The sequence below is a fragment of the Oratosquilla oratoria genome, chromosome 34, assembly GCF_046742065.1.
Source record: "Oratosquilla oratoria isolate Oo_2021 chromosome 34, ASM4674206v1, whole genome shotgun sequence".
NCBI lineage: Eukaryota > Metazoa > Arthropoda > Malacostraca > Stomatopoda > Squillidae > Oratosquilla > Oratosquilla oratoria.
The window spans coordinates 9953935-9973838 of NC_134810.1; the positions used below are offsets into that span (position 1 = coordinate 9953935).

General features: G+C 36.2%; 1 protein-coding gene across 3 annotated transcripts in view; it reads right to left on the bottom strand.

Annotated features, from left to right (window-relative positions):
• Positions 1-932: 932 nt before the first annotated feature.
• Snx27 (sorting nexin 27) overlaps positions 933-19904 on the bottom strand; it is a 131527-nt gene continuing 112555 nt past the window's right edge. For all 3 annotated transcript variants that reach the window (XM_076173101.1, XM_076173100.1, XM_076173102.1), the window contains 3 exons: positions 10197-10346; positions 5977-6105; positions 933-5605 (listed from right to left, as the gene is read on the bottom strand). In XM_076173101.1, the coding sequence (XP_076029216.1) occupies positions 5549-5605; positions 5977-6105; positions 10197-10346 (336 nt within the window). In that variant the 3' untranslated portion in view covers positions 933-5548. The remainder of the gene's footprint in view (positions 5606-5976; positions 6106-10196; positions 10347-19904) is intronic.

Here is a 19904-nt window from a genome sequence, read left to right on the forward strand (position 1 = left end):
TATAGCTATCCTTTTTGAGTTTCTTTTTGTGTCCTCTTGTTTTTCTTTTATCCCACTACGTCTTCTCTGTCAAAGACTTCCATGACTTTCATGACTGTAAATGGCAGTAGATCTCTCTCTTCTTTGTTCCAGTGTTGGTAGTTCCAAATTAGACAATCTTTGTTTGTATGTCAATTTTGAAAGTGTTGGTGCCATCTTTGTTGTTGCTCTTTGAATTCTTTCTAATTTCTTTATATTCTTTTTTGTATTTACCTTGTTGTATTACACGGGAAGGGAGCTATGCTCATGGTGACCCTTCTTTCTTTCTTTCAGGATCAAGTTTTTTCTTAGAATCTTGAATAGTGTTTGCACACACTATTTCTTTATCTAAATTATTACAGGTATCCAGTACTCTATGTGGGAAGCTATTTTTTTAAGATCTCTTCTATAACTATACTTTTTGAGTTTCTTTTCATGTCACCTTGTTTTTCTTCTATCCCACTTTAATAAGGCTTCTTTGTCAAAGACTTCCATGCCTTTCATAATTCTGTAAATAGCCAATAGATCTCCTCTTTCTCTTCTTTGTTCCAGGGTTGGTAGTTCCAGTTTAGACAATCTATGTTTGTATGTCAATTATGAAAGTGTTGGGGCCATCTTTGTTGTTGCTCTTTGGATTCTTTCTATTTTCCTTATATTCTTTTTTGTACTGGGTGTCCATAGTATCACTGTGTTCTCCAATCTTGGTCTTATCAGTATGACTAGTATTTTCTTTACCATTACCTCATCTAAATAATTACAAGCCACCTTTATTGGTATTAGTAAATTGTAGGTTTCTCAAACTATTTTATTTATCTGCTTATCTGGGGACATGTCTTTGGTGATGATTACTCCTATGTCTTTTTTGGAACCAACTTTCTTAACTTTCTTTGCACTGATTTTATATTGTCCTGATATTCTTTTTTTTTTTTTTTTCTTCTTTTTTTTTTCTCAAATTCCATTATACTACATTTCTTAATGTTGAAGTTCACTTCCCACTTCTGACTCCATTCCCAGACCTTGTCCAGGTCTTTCTGTAGCAATTCACAATCTTTTTCTGTACTTAATTTCTTTAGTGGTTTTGCATTGTCTGCAAAGAAGTTTATGTAAAAATCTGCACCTTTATCCATGTCATTTACATATATAGCAAATATTATCAGAGCCAGTACTGAACCCTGTACAACTCCACTTATCATTTCTTCCCTAGTAGAGTTTTTATCTCTGAGCACCAATCTAATTTTTCTCACATGCAAGAAATCTTTCATCCGTTTAAATAGCTTTCCATGTATACCTTCTGTTGTTTTGAATTTTTTAATAGTTTTTTGCGTGGTACTTCATCAAATGTCTTTTGTAAGTCCTGGAAAGCACAGTCTGCCCATCCATCCCTTTCTTGTCTGTGCGTGTGTCTGTAGATGTATTTACCTAGTTGTATCTTATGGGTAAGGAATGCTATGCTCGTGGTGTCCTGTCTCTGTATCTTGCAGTATCTAAATCGTTTTTAAATTTGTGTATGGTTTTTGCACTATCATTTCATCCAGTTTGTTCCATACATCTACCACTCTGTGGGGATGCTGTTCTTTTTCAGGTCTCTTTTATAACTATCCTTTTTTATTTTCCTTCCACGTCCTTGTGTTTCTCGTATCCCAATTTAGTAAGTCTTCTCTATCAAGTACTTCAATACCTCTCATAATTCTATAGATGGTCAACAAGTCTCCTCTTTCTCTTCTTTGTTCCAGGGTCAGTAACTCTAGTTTTGACAGTCTTCATATGACAGTTCTGTAAGTGTGGGGGGCATCTTTGTAGTTGCTCTTTGGATTCTTTCAAATTTCCTTATATTCTTTTTGGTACTGGGTGACCATAGTGTTGCTACATACTCCAGTCTTGGTCTTACCAGTGTGATTAGTATTTTCTTCACCATTTCTTATTCCAAGTAAGGAAGTGCCACTTTTATTGATCTCAGGAAGTTGTAGGTTTCTCCAACAATTTTGTTTATGTTTATTATTATTATTATTGTGATGATTACTCCCATTTTTTTTTTTTTCAAATCCCACTTTTTTACTTCCTTTTCACTGATTTTATATTATCCTGATATCCTGTTTTTACTTTTTCCAAATTCCATTATACATTTCTTAATGTTGAAGTCTACTTCCCAATTCTGACCCCATTCCCAAAGCTTGTTCAGATCTCTCTGCAGTGACTCACAGTCAATTTCAATGCTCACTTTTCTCAACAACTTTGTATTATCAGCAAAGAAGCTCATGTAACTGTCCACACCCTCTTTCATGTCATTCACATGTGTGTGTGTGTGTGTGTGTGTGTGTGTGTGTGTGTGTGTGTGTGTGTGTGTGTGTGTGTGTGTGTGTGTGATTATCCATGGTCTTGGATCATATGTTGGACTCGTGATCAATAGCTAATTCCCTCTTGGAAGAGAGCTTAGAGCTCACATATGACCGATCTATGGGTAATGTTGTGACCTTACACGCACACACACCCCCAACTCCCCACCAACATGAGTTGGAGAAACAACCCACAGCAATACTGAAATTATTTCAGCCCTGGGCAGGATTTGAACCCAAAGCACTGTAGTGGTAGCCGGGAACTCTACCAACTGTGCCGCAAGTGTGTATTTACCTAGTTGTATTTTATGGGAAGAGAGATATGCTTGTAGTGACCAGCTTTTGTATATTTCAGCATCCAGTTTGATCTTAAATTCCTGTATAGTTTTTGCACTGTTTCCTCATTCAGTTTGTTCCAGATATCTATCACTGTATGGGAAGCTATTCTTTTTCAGATCTATTCTGTAACTATCCTTTTTAAGTGTCTTTTCATGTCCTCTGGTTTTTCTTCTATCCCATTTTAATAAGACATCACTATCAAGGACTTCCATCCCTTGCATAAATCTGTATATGGTTAGCAGGTCTCCTCTTTCTCTTCTTTGTTCCAGGGTTGGTAGTTCAAGTTTGTCCAATCTTTGTTCGTATGTCAATTTGGAGAGTGTTGGTGCCATCTTCATTGCTCTTTGAATTCTTTCTAATTTCTTTATGTTCTTTTTAGTACTAGGTGTCCATAGTGTTGCAGCGTACTCCAATTTTGGTCTTATCAATGTAACTAATATTTTCTTTACCATTTCTTCATCCATGTAGTCAAAAGCCACTTTCATTGATCTTAATAAATTGAAAGTTTCTCCAACTACTTTGTTGATATGTTTGGTGTCATGTCATTAGTGATAGTTACTCCTAGGTCCCTTTCTGAATTGACTTTTTTAATTTCCTTTGTACCAAGTTTGTTTTGTCCTGATATTCTGTTTTTGCTTTTTCCAAATTCCATTAAACTACATTTCTTGATGTCGAAATTCAATTCACTCTTCTGACGTCATTTCCTGATTTTGTCCAGGTCTTCTTGTAATGATTTGCAATCTTCCTCTGTACTTACTCTCTTTAGTAGTTTCGCATCATCTGCAAAGAAGTTCATACACTATAACATTCCAGACCTTCATCCATGTCATTTATATATATGGCAAACATTATTGGAGCCAATACAGAGCCTTGTGGGACTCCACTTATCATTTCTTCCCAATTTGAGTACTTTTCTCTGAGTACCACCCTCATTTTTCTCCCATTCAAGAAATCTTTCATCCATTCCAATAAGTTTCCTTGTATTCCACCTATTGTTTCAATTTTCCTTAGTAGCTTTTTGTGTGGTACTTTGTCAAATGTCTTTTGTAAATCTAAGAAGGCACATTCTGCCCATCCCTTTCTTGAATTATTTCTATTAATCTCGAGTAAAAGCATATTAAGTTTGTGGCACATGATCTTCCACTTAAATCCAAATTGTTCTGGATTTAGTATTTTGTTTTTCTCCAAGTGTTTAATCCATTTACTTTAGATAACAATTTCGCATATTTTTGCTATAGTACTTGTAAGGGGGACCAGTGTGTGTGTGATTTACCTAGTTGTATTTTACAGGAAGGGGAGCTATGCTCATGGTGACCCATTTTTTTATCTCGCAAGATCAAGTTTGTTCTTAAGGTCTTGTATGGTGTTTTGCACACACTATTTTTTCATCCAGTTTGTTCCAAATGTCTATCACTCTGTGTGGGAAGCTGTTCTTTTTCAGGTCTCTTGTGTAGCTGTCCTTTTTGAGTTTCATTGCATGTCCTCTTGTTTTTCCTCTGTCCCACTTTAATCCTTTCTATCAAGGCATTCCTTGCCTGTAGATGGGTAGTAGGTCCCCTTGTTCTCTTCTTTCTTCCAGGGTCGGCAATTCCAGTTCGGCCAATCTTTGTTCATATGTCAAGTTTGAAAGTGTTGGGGCCCTCTTCGTTGTTGCTCTTTGTATTCTTCTAATGTTCTTATATTCTTTTTTTTTATTGGGTGAACATATCATCGCTGCATATTCCAGTTTTGGCCTTATCAGTATTTGTAACATTTTTTTATCATTTCTTTATTCAGGTATTTAAAAGCCACATTTACTGATCTCAGCAAGTTGTATGTTTCTCCTACTATTACATTTACATGTTTATCTGGAGTCATGTCTTTGGTGATGATTACTCCTTGGTCCTTTTCAGAATTTACTTTCTTTACTTCTTTTTCATCAATTTTATACTGTCCTGATATTCTATTCTTGCTTTCCCCAAATTCAATCATACTGCATTTCTTGATGTTGAACTCTACTTCCCATATCTTGCTCCATTCTGAGACTTTGTTCAGATCACTTTGTAATGACTCAGTCTTTTTCAGAGCCTATTTTCTTTAATAACTTTGTGTGTGTGTGTGTGTGTGTGTGTGTGTATTACCTAGTTATATTATACGGGAAGGGAGCTATGCTTGTGTTGACCCACCTTTGTATCTTTCAGCATCACATTTGTCTGTGCAGAATATTCTGTTAAGTATAATTATGACTAAAAGAATACAAACATAAAAATACTCATATAAATAAATAATAATAATATTAATCTTGACTTCTGTAGGACATAATAAATCAGGAATATACTTCACAATATCTTAACACAAAATCAGGTCACTGCTCACTGCTATAATTAGACACAAATCAACAAAATATTCACTGCCCTGAAGCAACAAATCTAGAGCAAATCCACTGCCTCACAATGGGCAACATATATGAGGAATATCCAACACTACAACACAAACCAAGAACCTAGCCACTGCCCCATTTGTGACAATGAATCATCAGCACATATAATCATCACCTAAGAAGCAAACAAGAAAAGTACTGGTCAAAGATGACAAAGACTGAGTACAAACTTGAAACTACAACTCAAACTGCCTGTCCATATCTGTCAATACTGACATGTTCTTCTCTGAACCTATTTTCTAATGCAAAGTACACGGTATTGAATACAGACCTCAAAACAAAAATCAGGGAAACAAACAAGAGGTGGTTTGATCGTACTGCTGATGTGGTTGTGACCATGGGACCAATCAGGTATTTGGTACCAAAACAACTTGTAGGCGAGGGAATGCTGATAAGCCATGAGTTGATGTGTTGATGCAATACTGACAAATCACTGTGTCTACGTCCACTGCCTTTCCTCCTGAATACGCTGGAAGCACTCTTCCATGAAGTGAAACTGAAATCAGAGAAAAGTTATGGAACATTTGGCAATTTTACTCATAACAATATTTTTGTTTTATCATACAACCAAATGGGAGAGATAACCCATCTAATGCTCCTCCCATCTCAGCACTCCATATGGATCCCTGTTCCCTGCAACACTGTTCAGGTCAAGAGTAATGTTGAGCTTTGTTGCACTGCCCTCAACTTAACAATGAGGTGAAGGACAGCTATCCCTTCTGTCATACACTGCAGAGCTTCAGCAAGTGGGAGTCTCCAGTGGTCATTAGGAATTCTTCCTGAGACTATACAATTATAAAGCCAGGAAAAATCAGAATACATTATAATGACTGAAATTACATCATACAAATACAAGAAATTACTTACATAGGGTGTGAATATTTTGACAGGTCTAACAAGATCCTCAGTCTGCCGATAAAGAAAACAGAAGGCCAGGGCTTCATCATCCACTTCAAACTTCTCTATCGTTGACCAAGCAAAGTCTATCACCTGAGCCTGCATACCACAGGGAAAGAAAGTATGACAATAATACAAAGCCCAAGTAACGATTATGTCACAAAGATATAATTTATAATTCTATTGGAGCTAATGTTTGGCATTTTTGCTCCATCAGTCCTGCATTGACAAAGGTCTTTGATTATCAAGTCCTACTGTGGAGGTATTGTGTCTTACTGCATTGCTTCTGACCCAGACAGTGGTCCAGAGCAGGGATGGCACTTCATCTACAAAGAATAAAAGTGAAAACAAATGGATGTTGATAGGATTGGGTTGGGAAGGCTGAGAGCATGATTTGGCTGGCTACTTTCCTTACATGGGGAAAGAAGACTTTTTGTATATTGATAGATATAGATATGTGTCCCAATTTACAAAAACCTCCTGCATACAAATACCTTCTTTTCAAATAAATAACATCTGGCATCATTAAGGGTAAAACCTACCACAGTAAAGCCTCACCAGGTCAGCAGTTTCCAACTTTGATTTTGCCATATGTTGGCTTCATTCCAGCAACCATGGGTTGATGAAGTTTATGAAATTGGCTCAGTATTCCTCTAGAAATGGAGATGGACTCCATATATAAAAGAATGCTGCATGACTGCTATAAAGGTCTGTTATGAAAACAAAGAAAGTGTGACAAAGGAGAATGAAGAGTTTGAGGACTACTTAAGTGAAAGCCTTCTGCTGTTTGCTAAGCTAAATGCAAGCCAGAGCAATCTTCCTCTGACTCGTGCTCTCAGTGCTTCTACCTCCTCAAATAATACTGATAGTATAGGTTTAAGTTACCTACTATCAAGATTTTATTCTCTGACAATGAAAGGGATCCATTTGCCTTCTCCCTTTTCCAAAGTTCTTTTACAAAGGCTATAGATTCATTCCCTTCTCTTAGCAAAACTAGATAGGTCTTACTTTTATGAACCAACCTAAGAGGTCATGCTCTTGTTCTAATTGAACATCTTCAAGTGGATGAGGAAAATTATGCTATTCTGAAAGCCAAGTTTTATAGTCAAGACCAGTTAACTAAACTAACTCTTGGTCAATTGATCAACTCTACCCTTCTCAGAGATTTAACCCAAGTTAAATGCTTTTCTGCTGACCTGCAATTTAACCACCTCAGTACGAGTCAAATTCTTACATGCACCATCGGCTGCCATATGTATGATTCATCACACTACTCGCATTATAAAATATAAAGTCACTCCTGTATTACTTGTTCTCTTTTACTTTGAGTAATAATAAACACAGAAACTGTGACCAAACCAATTCACAGAATCCAAGGGAAACTCGTGTACAACTACAAAAAATATATATAATCAAGACACAGAGGCTGGCATCATTGTGCACCCACTCACGCCTCATGATACCTACGTAGGTGTCATCGTACCGAAGTGATTAAGTTGGTAGAGTTTGGAAAGTTCAGTCTAGAATATCCTGGAGATTCAAGTGTTGGACTCTTAGTAAAGTGGTACTATCCAAACTTCCTACATTTTTCCTCAAGAGTTGTGCAGGAAGGTGGACAAATCTTATCCCAGTTATTTATATTTCCTTGAAAATAGTACCTAAATTTCCTCCCTTCTAAACATCAACAATATTTCTTTTAAAACCTCTTCTACTGACAAAAGGTGTGACAAATCCTCCACTAACAAATCAGGTTCAAATGCTCCTAGCTCTTTCAAATCCAACAAATCTTTCAAGCCATCTAAGTGGTCTACATATTTGCAAATTTTGTGAATGTCTGCATGCTTCAACTTACTGTAGAAAATACCCCACATTGGAACCCAGGTTAGCCAAAGTTAAAAGTGAGTCACACTGAGTCAGTGCAAAAGGGTCACTCTGTTTCTCACTGCAGCTTTGACAACTTCAGATCCTGCAACTTTTGTGGAGACAAAAAGGACACCTAGATTTGCTCTGTAGAACCAAATTAAATGACACTCTGTCACTTGCTTTAGCTGAACAAGGAGATTCACCTAGATGACTATCCTGTACAGAGTCCTCCTTGTTCTGTCCTGAATCCATCAATCCCATTATCAATCTGTTAGTCAAAAATCCACAGGGATCTTTGCAGGTTCCCTTTCTAATTGATTTTGGTGCTCAGTTGAGCTTAATCGATTTAGATGTTACCCTCTCCTTACAAAATACACACCCATATTCTTATCAAACTACCTTGAACTGTTTAGATGGCTGCAAAATTACTGATGGTTCTCTTCAGTTGTCAGTTGGTTTTTCCTAATGATTCAGTTCAAAGGGCAACCTTCATCACTTTTGACAAATCAAAATTCTCTGTTTATGTGAATAAACTGAAGCAGACTGTTGAGATCTTGAAAGAAAAATTGTGTCCTTCCTCCCCCAACTGCACTCAGACCACATTTATGTTGCAGGTATCATTGGGAGTGATTTGATTGAGCTCTTTTCTGTATTTACCTCATTGTGACCCATCTTTGTAACTTTCAGCATCAAGTTTGTTCTTAACCCCTTCCATACGGTGCCGCACACGTAGGCGTCATGGGGAGCGAGTGTATTCGCGAGGCTGCCATATCGGAGTCTTGATTATATTTATTGTAGTCGCCCCTCCATAATGACATTCTTTCTAATTCTTTTGTAATCGCATTTTCTATGGTTATCAAAATTCACGGGTGAAGAGAGAACGATCGATATAAGCGGTGACTATATTTTATGATGCGAGTATTATTACGACACGTCGTACGGCTGGCATTGGCTGCTGCCACCGAGATCTAAGTCCATGACGCCTACGTGTGCGGCACCGTATGGAAGGGGTTAAATTCTTGAACAGTATTTGCACATACTGATGCCTCATCTACTTTATTCCAGATATCCACCAAGGCATTCATTAAATGAGATACTAATGGGAGACTTTAACTGCAAAGAAATTTGTTGGGAGGAAATGACAGTGAAAAAAGGATCTGTGGGGTAATGTATTACTGGACATGACCATGGAATATACAATGACACAGTGGGTCAATGAAAATGCCAGATACAAAGGTAATGAGGAACTGTCGAGTCTGGATTTAATATTTACAACAGAACTTGAAACTGTGGATAAAATTGAATACAAGACACCACTTGGAAAGAGTGACCATATGCTTATAGACTGAACTAAAAGAAGAAATATATATGGAGAGAAATGAAAAGTATAGGAAAGGAAGATTGGTGTACAGCAAAACGGACTTTGGAAAACTAAAGAAATTCTTTCAAAATGCAAATTGGGAAAAATTCTACATGGAAGAGACAAAAGTGGAAGAGAAATGGGAGATCTTGATGGTTAACTATAGTGAAGGAGTGAATAGGTATGTACATACATATACCAAGGCTTTTTCCCCTTTACAAGGGAGGTAGCCAAAAAGGAAAAGGCATAAAATCATTCCCACCCATTCCATCCCTGAATAGGTATGTACCATGACAAAAACAAGAGTGTACATTAAATGCTGGTTCAACAGAAGATAGTGAGGCCATAGATAGAAGGGACAAAGCTTGGAAAAGATGGAGAAAAGATAAAAAAACAACTGGAAAATGGCAAGTATATATAAACTATAGAAATGAGTATGTAAAAGTGCAAAGAGAGGAAAAAAGGAACTATGAAAAAGACATTATACTTGTGTCAATTTGTGGAATAAATTAGAAAAAAACAATTCAAGTAGACAACACAAATTAATTTAAAGCAAGATTGATATAGGAGATATTGAGATGGAACATATTTCCAATCCTGTACATTAAAATTAGTTAAATACAGCAGGACCTGCTGGTATGAGATGAGAGATCAAGAAGAGTTCATATCATAGTAAAAATTTGAAGAAGAAAAATGAGAGATCAACAAGAGTTCATATCATAGTAAAAATTTGAAGAAAAAAAAAAGCACTGATTTGCAAAACAAGTGTGATGATATTGTGATCCAGGCCAACAACATAAACAAACTTAAGGCAAAGTGGAGGCTAAGAGACAGAATGTCATGAGCACAGCTCCAACCCCATATACTGCAACTACATTAATATGCCCTCTACAACTATACCTCTTTGGCAGAATATGTCCCTAAGAATAGAAGTATTGATTACTGTTGACAAAATACAAATACAAACCTGAAGAGTGCCATCTTCCTTGCAAGCCTGGAGACGGAAAGATTTAAATCCAACGTAAGCAACTACATGTCCTTTCTTGCGAGAATCACAGGGACAGTGAGGAAATACAACATCACCATAGCCCTCACAGCCTCTCACCACCTGAAGGTACTGAAAACAAATGGCAAAATGTGAGAATTGTTTGGAGAAGCCTTACATTCCAACCTAAACACTTGCCTTGGTAATCCATGTTTTGTTATTCCAATTTTCAACTAATTCTTGAGCATCAATTTTCTAAATTTTTGGCTAATACATACTTGTGTGAAAAAATATATACACAGACTAGGGAAATAAATATAAACAATATTACTGGTACTATTGGACAGCTAAGTGAAATTAATGTGCATTGCTACAATAAATTTGTAAATACATGTGTTCTTAGCAGCTATTGTGTAACTGCTGTATTTATTACACTTTTCCACCCATAGGAAGCTGACAACTGGTGACTTCTCTCCTCCTCCAACCACTTTCAGTTGGTGACATAAACAGTCCCACACTGATATAACACAGTCAACAGCCCTAAGTTTCTTCCCAGAGAGATCTGTAGGGTGTTCTGAGGAATGTTGCCAACCACTGTTGAGCTGGAGATTTTCCACTTACCATAAAATGTGGTATACAAGTCAACCTGGCATAAATTGACCTCAAGAATTTTAGCTCAAAATTCTGAGTTAGGCCTATACCTACCATATAGGTTGACCCCAAACATATGGTAGGCTGCTAATCCAAAACTTGGGCATAACAGTAAATAGAATACTAAATTTGTGTTACTATTTTATTATTTTACATTAATTTCTGTGTTAATATGCCAACATGTTCACCAAACACAAGTTTCAGTGGAGTATATTTGTGGGAGCCTAGTGGAGGTACAGTGACCATTAAAAGTGCTGTGTGCTGTCTCACTTATTTACAACTTGGTGAAAGTTTGCATTTTATACCTGCCTTATAAGTTGACCTCTAGTTTTGCAAAGATTTCTTAAGATTGAAAACTCAACTTGTATACTGCAATTCACAGTAGTACTCAGGGCAACAATTGATTAATTGAACAATCCCTACACAACAACACATCTTCCCTGAGTGACTTATGGTCCCATCTAGAGGTTGCTGCCAGTTACCTGAAGGCTGAATGTCTTTTGAAAGGGAGCAGGGGCAATGGATTGACAGACTGATTGAATAATGCAGATGAAAGCATGGTTCCTCAAGAGACTCCACTGCACAGTCTTTCCATTTTAACTACTTTGTTGCTTTGGGTTACTCTGCAATGCCTGCCAGCTGATAATTATGTTAACCATTTTTGTCATTGTTGTTCTTGATATTTGTCTCTTATGGAAATGACTGACAGGTGGGAGTCAGGTGGGAAGGGATGGATGCACACCTTGGCTGGATACTCCCATTATACAGGAAGGAGAAACCTATTGGAATATAAATATAGATATTTTTCCAGAGCATGTATCTGGGAACTTGATCAAATGCCTTGTTTATGTCTATTATAACCACGACTATTCTTTTTAGTTGTGCTTTCTTGTTAAATCCCTCCAGCATTTGTTGTGTGCTATTTGTGAAGTGTACTGGAAAAGTGGGCCTCCTTGAACCCATGTTGATTTAGGGGGGTGGGCAGATTAGTTCTATGTACTTCTTTAAGTGATCAATCTTTCCATCAACTTTGATTTGGTAGATTGTAATGAGATTGGTCTGTAGGGTGCCAGGTTTTCTAGTGGTTAGTTTGGTTTTAATATGGATATTACATGCACTCTTTACCATTATATTTTGTTGTACAACCAGTACTGCTTGGTAGTATCAGTCAAGGCCTTTATTACATTTGGGCTGGTATGTTGCAGATACATGTTCAAGATCTTACTAGAGCTATCTGTGTAGGGTTCCTTTAATTTCTTTATTGTCTCTTCCATATCTTTGTTGGAGAATAAAGGAGTGGCATCCATGTTTAGTATTACTTTCCTGAACTATTTAGTCATTTTTCCATTTTCTGGAGTTATGGGTTTGAACTTGTTATGAAAAAGTGTTTGTTAATTATGTGAGCCAGTTGTTGCTTGCTGGCAACACTGTGCTTGTGGCAAGATCAGAAGAGGGATTAAGGGAGTAATGGAGTTTGGGAAAGTATGCAACAGGAGAAAGTTGAAGGTAAATGTGGATAAAATTAAGGTGGTGAGATGTACAGGGGGAGAGGAGGGTAGCCAACTGGAACAAAGTGGATAGCTTTTGGTATTTGGGGTAGTATATGGCAGGAAAGGTAGGAGTGGAGGTGGAGGTAATTAGTAGATTGTGAAAGGCAAGTAAATGCCTTGGGTGATTAAAAAGTGTTATCAGAATTATCTGGGAGTGGCTGTGAAGGGGAGGTTGTATGAGGGGGTGATTGTGCCAACAGCATTGTATGGGGCAGAGACTTGGAATTTGGGAGAGGCAGAGAGGGGAAGTTTGAGTATGATTGAGATGGGGTGGCTGGGATGTCAGTGGGGGTTACTAGGTTGGATGGAGTGAGAAATGAGGTGAGGAGGCTCATGAGGGATAGTTGGGATGGTTTGGACACAGAAAGAATGAGTGATGATTGATGGAAGAGGTGTGGAAAGCAAAGGTGGAGGGAGTGAACTTGAGAGGACTACCAAGGATTAGAGGGATGAATGGGGTGAAGGGGGCATTGAGCAAGAGGGGAAATCTGTTGAGCAAGGGAGGAGGCAGGAGATAGGGAAGTGTGGAGATTGATTGTGTATAAATAATACTGTTATGCAAGGAAGGGTGGGGCAGGGGATGGAGCTGCTTATTTACCTAGTTTACCTAATCGTATCTTACAGGAAGGGGAGCTATGCTTATGGTGTCCTGCCTTTGTATCTCGTAGTGTCTAGTTTGCTCTTATATTTGTGTATGGTTTTTCCATACACTTCGGTTTCATCCAATTTGTTCCTAGTATTTATTTAGTTGTATTATACAGGAAGGAAGCTATGCTCGTAATGACCCATCTTTGTATTTCTCAGCCTCTAGTTTGTTCTTAACCCCTTCACTCCAAGCCAAAATCTCGCGGGCAGCATTAGCTGCCAGACGTGAGATGTTGCGTCATAATACAGTACTTGCATTATAAAAAATAAAGTTACCGCTGTATTGCTCGTTCTCTTTCACCCGTGAATTTTGATAACCACAGAAAATATGATGAAGTCAGTTTACAGAGTATGGGGATCACACAGGTACAACTATAATATATATAATCAAGACGCCGACATCGGCATCCTCACGTACCCACTTGCTCCTCATGACGCCTACATAGGCGTCATCGTATCGAAGGGGTTAAATTCTTGCACATCCTATTTTTTCATCCAACTTGTTCCAGATATCTGTCACTCTGGGAAATTATTCTTTTTCAGATCTCTTCTATAACTATCCTTATTGAGTTTTTTTTAGTGTCCTCTTGTTTTTCTTCTATCCCACTTTAATAAATCACTTCCATACCTTTCATGATTCTGTAAATGGACAATAGATCTCTTTCTCTTCTTTGTTTCTGTTTCAGAGTTGTTAGTTCCAATTTGGATAATCTTTGTTTATATGTCAATTTAGAGATTATTGGTGTCATCTTTGTCGTTGCTCTTTGGATTCTCTCTAACTTCTTTATATTCTTTTTTGTATTGGGTGTCCATAGTGTTACAGCATACTCCAATTTTGGTCTTATCAGTGTGACTAATATTTTCTTTACCATTTCCTCATCCAAGTAGTTAAAGGCCAATTTCATTGATCTTAGTAAATTGAAGGTTCCTTCAACTATTTTGTTGATATGCTTGTCTGGTGACATGTCTTTGCTGGTAATTACTCCTAAGTCCCTTTTCGAGTTAACCTTTTTTACTTTCTTTGTATCAATTTTATATTGCCCTGATATTCTATTTTTACTTTTTCCAAACTCCATTATACTACATTTCTTGATGTTGAAGTTCACTTCCCACTTTTGACTCCATTCCCAGACTTTATCCAGGACTTTCTGTAGTGATTCAGTCTTTTTCTGTACTAACTTTCTTTAATAGTTATAAATCATCTGCAAAAGAAGTTCATATAACATTCCACACCTTCATCCATGTCATCTATATACATGGCAAACATTATCGGAACCAATACAGAACCTTGTGGGACTCCATTTATCATTTCTTTCCAAGTTGGGTTTTTGTCTCTAAGTACCTCCCTCATTTTTCTCCTGTTCAAGAAATCTTTTATCCATTTCAAAAACTATCCTTGTACACCATCTATTATTTTGATTTTTCTTAGTAGCTTTTTGTGTGGTACTTTATCAAATGCTTTTTGTAAATCTAGGAAAGCACAATAAGCCCAACCATCCCTTTCTTGCATTAGTGATATCTTGAGATACGAAATTAATTTGTTCCATGACCACCGTCGTATGTCAAAAAAATTGTATCTCAAAACAATTATTCCCATTTAAATAAATGGAAATAGAATTAATTCATTCCAGCAATATGAAATTACCCCAAAACAAACTTGAATTATACAAAACAAGCATAATTTATAGATAAATACATAAGTAGTAACACACACAATGATAAAATTATAAATAACAATGATAAATGTTATTTATCATATCATACCATGGAGACAGGTGATAGCGGCGAATTGAGGTGTGAGCCAGGAGGATAATGTTGATGCTTTGCATCCATATTCTAAGTCACTCACCCGTACATCATTCTCATGTTTTGCAATTTATTTCATATTTTACCTCCATCAATTTTTTTTTTTTTTTTTTTCACTATCCTTGTCCTTAGCTTTGGGACCCACGGTTATGCACAAAAATCAAAATAATAATACACAAACAGGCACAAACACAACGAACAATGAAGATATAAACGAGAAGCTAACACACGAACTGAAGCATTGGGAATCGTCAGTGCCAAGCAGTCTACCTCCTACTGCTAGCGTTTCAAATTATCACACATCACCACATCGTATCTCATTTTCATTGTATGTTAGGGCATAAATTTAAACAAATTTTACATTGTATGTTATGGCAATCATATCTCAAGGTATCACTATATTTCTATTAGCCTTGAGTAAAAGCAAATCAAGTTAGTGACACATGATCTTCTGTGTCTAAAGCCAAATTGTTTTGGGTTCAGTATATTATTTTCCTCCAGATGTTTAATCCATCTACTTTTGATAACTTTTTCACATATTTTTGATAATGTGCTTGTAAGGGAGACCAGTCTATAATTAGTTTGATTTTTCTTGTCCCCTCCTTTATACATTGGTACAATATTTGCATTTTTCCAATCTTGTGGTACCTTTCCTTCTTTGAGTGAGGGGGGGGGATTTTTCTGTCCTTTATCCCAATTTTCAATTGTGAATACAGATTTAAAAGGTTTGTTCATAATTTCAGCCTTTTCTATATCTTCTATACATTCATCATTCCCTTGATGCAGTTTCACTATTTCTTGTTTATCTTTTAGTTTATCATTCACATACCTGTAGAATAGTAAAACATCAGTCCTTGCATTTTTATATTATGTCTTTTTCATAGTTCTTTTCTTCCCTGCGTATTTTTACATTTTTCATTTCTTAGTTTGATATATATTTGCCACTTACTAATTTTCTTCTTTTTTCCATCTTTTCCAAGCTTTGTTTCTTCTATATTTAGCCTCACTACATTTTTTGTTGGACCAGCACTTACTATACACCCTTTCCCGCTTCTGCTTTTGTACATATTTATCTATTCTTTCTTTATAAATTTCTTTTAACATGTTCCATTTCTTTTCCATCTTTGTTTCTTCATTTAAGAAGTTTTCCCAATTTACATTTTGAAAGAATTTTCAGAGTTTTTCAAAATCCATTTTGTTGTATATTAGTCTTCCTTTTCTATGTTTCTCATTTCTTCTCAAATTAAATTGTTCTTTTAGTTTGAACCCTATTAGGATGTGGTTACTCTTCCCAATTGGTGTCTTGTATATCATTTTATCTACAAAAGAGGAGATTGTATTTACCTAGTTGTATTTACCTACAGTCATCCCTCGTTATTTGCAGGGGATACGTTCTTAAAACCCCCGTGAATGGCTAAAACCGCAAATACTCTTTTTAAAAAACCATTGAAAATCAACGGAATATCACCACGAAAACTCGCACTGATAACATCTCCCGATATTGTGAAATATATTGTAAATCTGGAGCCAAAGTGAAGGAATACAATCATATTCAACCACTAAAATATGCAGGCAATGAAACAGACTTAATATATGTGTAATAAAACCTCTGGTGAATTTAATATTTTTATTCTAAAGTATCATACACACACAATAGTCAGCAGTGACGCCTGGCCCGGCGCACACAGTCGACAGTCAACAGAGGCCAATGATTGGTCAATAGGCCATGCCCACTGTGTCAATGCACAAGCACTCCGAGTGATACAATTGAACATAGGTCTTGTTTTTTGCTATTTTCGGACACGCTACTGCTGATATTGGGAAAAATTTGGTACTGATTGACAGGAAACTGATGAATGAACAGCTATAGAAAAAATAATTATTCTGTGATTATTCACCTTATAATTATTTATCTTGAAGAACACTTGTGAACTGAGTGGCGGGTCATGCTGCCCGCATGGGCCACGAGATGTATTAGTGGCTTTCCAGTGGGTCAAAATTTATTTTTTCTTTCATTTTTTTTTTCAATTGAAATCTGTGAATAGCCAAAACTGTAGATAAAAAACCTGCAAATAACAAGGGATGACTGTACTTGTATTTTACAGGAAGAGAGCTATGCTCTTAGTGACCCACTTTTGTATCTTTCAGCATCCACTTTGACCTTAAATTCTTGTATAGTTTTTGTATTCACTATTTCCTCATTCAATTTGGTCCAGATATCTACCACTCTGTGTGGGAAGCTATTCTTTTTCAGATCTTTTCTGTAACTATCTTTTTTATTTTTTTTCCATGTCCTCTTCTTTTTCTTTTATTCCACTTTAGTAAATCATCTCCATCAAGGACTTCTATCCCTTTCATAATTCTGCAGATGGTTAGTAGATTTCCTCTTTCTCTTCTTTGTTCCTGGGTTGGTAGTTCCAATTTAGACAATCTTTGTTCATATATCAATTTGGAAAACATTGGTGCCATCTTTGTCATTGCTCTTATCAATGTAACTAACGTTTCTTTACCATTTCTTCATCCAGGTAGTCATAGGCCACTTTCATTGATCTTAGTAAACTGAAAGTTTCTCCAACTATTTTGTTGATATGTTTGTCTGGTGACATCATTGCTGATAGTTACTCCTAGGTCCCTTTCCAAGTTGACCTTTTTAGCTTCCTTTGTACCAATTTAATAGTCCCGATATTCTGTTTTTACTTTTTCCAAATTCCATTACACTATATTTCTTGATTTGAAATTCACTTCACACTTTTGACTCCATTCCCAGACCTTGTTCAGGTCTTTTTGTAGTGATTTACTATCTCCCTCTGTGTTTCTTTAGTTTCACATCATCTGCAAAGAAGTTCATATAACATTCCACACCTTCATCCATGTCATTTATATGTATAGCAAACATTATCAGAGCCAATACAGAACTTTGTGGGACTCCATTTATCATTTCTTCCCAGGTATTTACCTAGTTTGTATTTTACAGGAAGAGAGCTATGCTCGTAGTGACCCACTTTGTATCTTTCAGCATCCACTTTGATCTTAAATTCTTGTAAAGTTTTTGCACTCACTGTTTCTTTATTTAGTTTGTTCCAGATATCTATCACTCTGTGTGGGAAGCTATTCTTTTTCAGATCTCTTCTGTAACTATCTTTTTTAAGTTTCTTTTCGTGCCCTCTGGTTTTTCTTCTATTACACTTTAATAAGTCATCTCTATCAAGGACTTCTATCTCCTTCATAATTCTGTATATGGTTAGCAGGTCTCCTCTTTCTCTTCTTTGTTCCAGGGTTGGTAGTTCGAGTTTGTCCAATCTTTGTTCATATGTCAATTTGGCGTGTTGGTGCCATCTTTGTCATTGCTCTTTGAATTCTTTCTAATTTCTTGATGTTCTTTTTAGTATTAGGTGTCCATAGTGTCACAGCGTACTCCAATCTTGGTCTTATCAATGTAACTACCGTATATTTCCCTGTATAAGACGACCTTTGTATAAGACGAGTTACAAAATTAGAGCAAATTTTTATGAATTTACCTCATATCGGTAGTATAAGACGACTGCTAAATTACAAAAGCATCAGTGTATCAAACCTACCGTACAAAAATAATTGTTTTTATTACGTTTATCAGCTGTTTTTTCCGCTTTTTCTCTTTTCTTTCTCATTACTTAACTGTATCCTTATACCAGATAAATTACTTACTGTATCCTTATAAATTCAAAATAAATGAAATAACAAAGCAAATCATGTATCATGATTTTCTGAGAACACCTCAACTTACAAAAATGATTTGTTTACATTCCTGGTTGAACTACTGTGATATATTTTTTTTATTGATAAATAAACGTTTTATGTACTGTAATCCAAAATTTTTATTTTCAGTCTTAAAAATTACTGAAAAGTTAGTGAAAGAAAAAGGTTGCTATGAACGCAACCAGTGCTCGATGTTTACATTTTTTTCAGCTGTGTTAAATATGTTTACATAGAGTAGTTAAAAGTACCGTAATTTCATTAATATAGAATTATTCCTCGAATTTATTAACAATTGCCATTTACTATAAAGATATGCCAATAATATATGAGGTAAATATGGTTTAATTACCTTTATTACCAGTTCTTATCATAATGTGAATCATTTCCTGTGTATTGGTGGTTATCGGCAGGCTAGCCTACCAAGTCATCTCGCGTAGAATTCAAGGTCTGATTTTTTTAATGGAAGTATAAGACGACCCTCTATCTTAAGGGGAGAATTTTTGGATTTTAGGGTCGTCTTATACGTGGAAATATACGATAATATTTTCTTTACCATTTCTTCGTCCAGGTAGTCAAAAGCCACTTTCATTGATCTTAATAAATTGAAAGTTTCTTCGACTAATTTGTTGATATGTTTGGTGCCATGTCATTGGTGATAGTTACTCCTAGGTCCCTTTCTGAGTTGGCTTTTTTAATTTCCTTTGTACCAAGTTTGTATTGTCCCGATATTCTGTTTTTGCTTTTTCCAAATTCCATTATACTAAATTTCTTGATGTTGGAATTCACTTCACTCTTTTCACTCCGTTTCCAGATTTTGTCCAGGTCTTCTTGTAATGATCTGCAATCTTCCTCTGTACTTACTCCCTTTAGTAGTTTCGCATCATCTGCACAGAAGTTCATATAACACCTTCATCCACGTCAATTTTATATATGGCAAACAATATCAGAGCCAATACAGATCCTTGTTGGACTCCACTTTTCATTTCTTCCCAATTTGAGTTCTTGTCCCTGAGTACCACCCTCATTTTTCTCCCGTTTAAGAAATCTTTCATCCATTCCAATAACTTTCCTTGTATTCCACCTATTATTACAATCTTAGTAGCTTTTTGTGTGGTACTTAGTCAAATGCCTTTTGTGAATCTAAGAAGGCACAATCTGCCCGTCCGTCCCTTTCTTGAATTATTTCTATTAGTATTGAGTAAAAGCATACTAAGTTTGTGGCACGTGATCTTCCATTTCTAAATCCAAATTGTTTTGGATTTAGTATTTTGTTTTCCTCCATATTCTTGCTAGAGTACTTGTA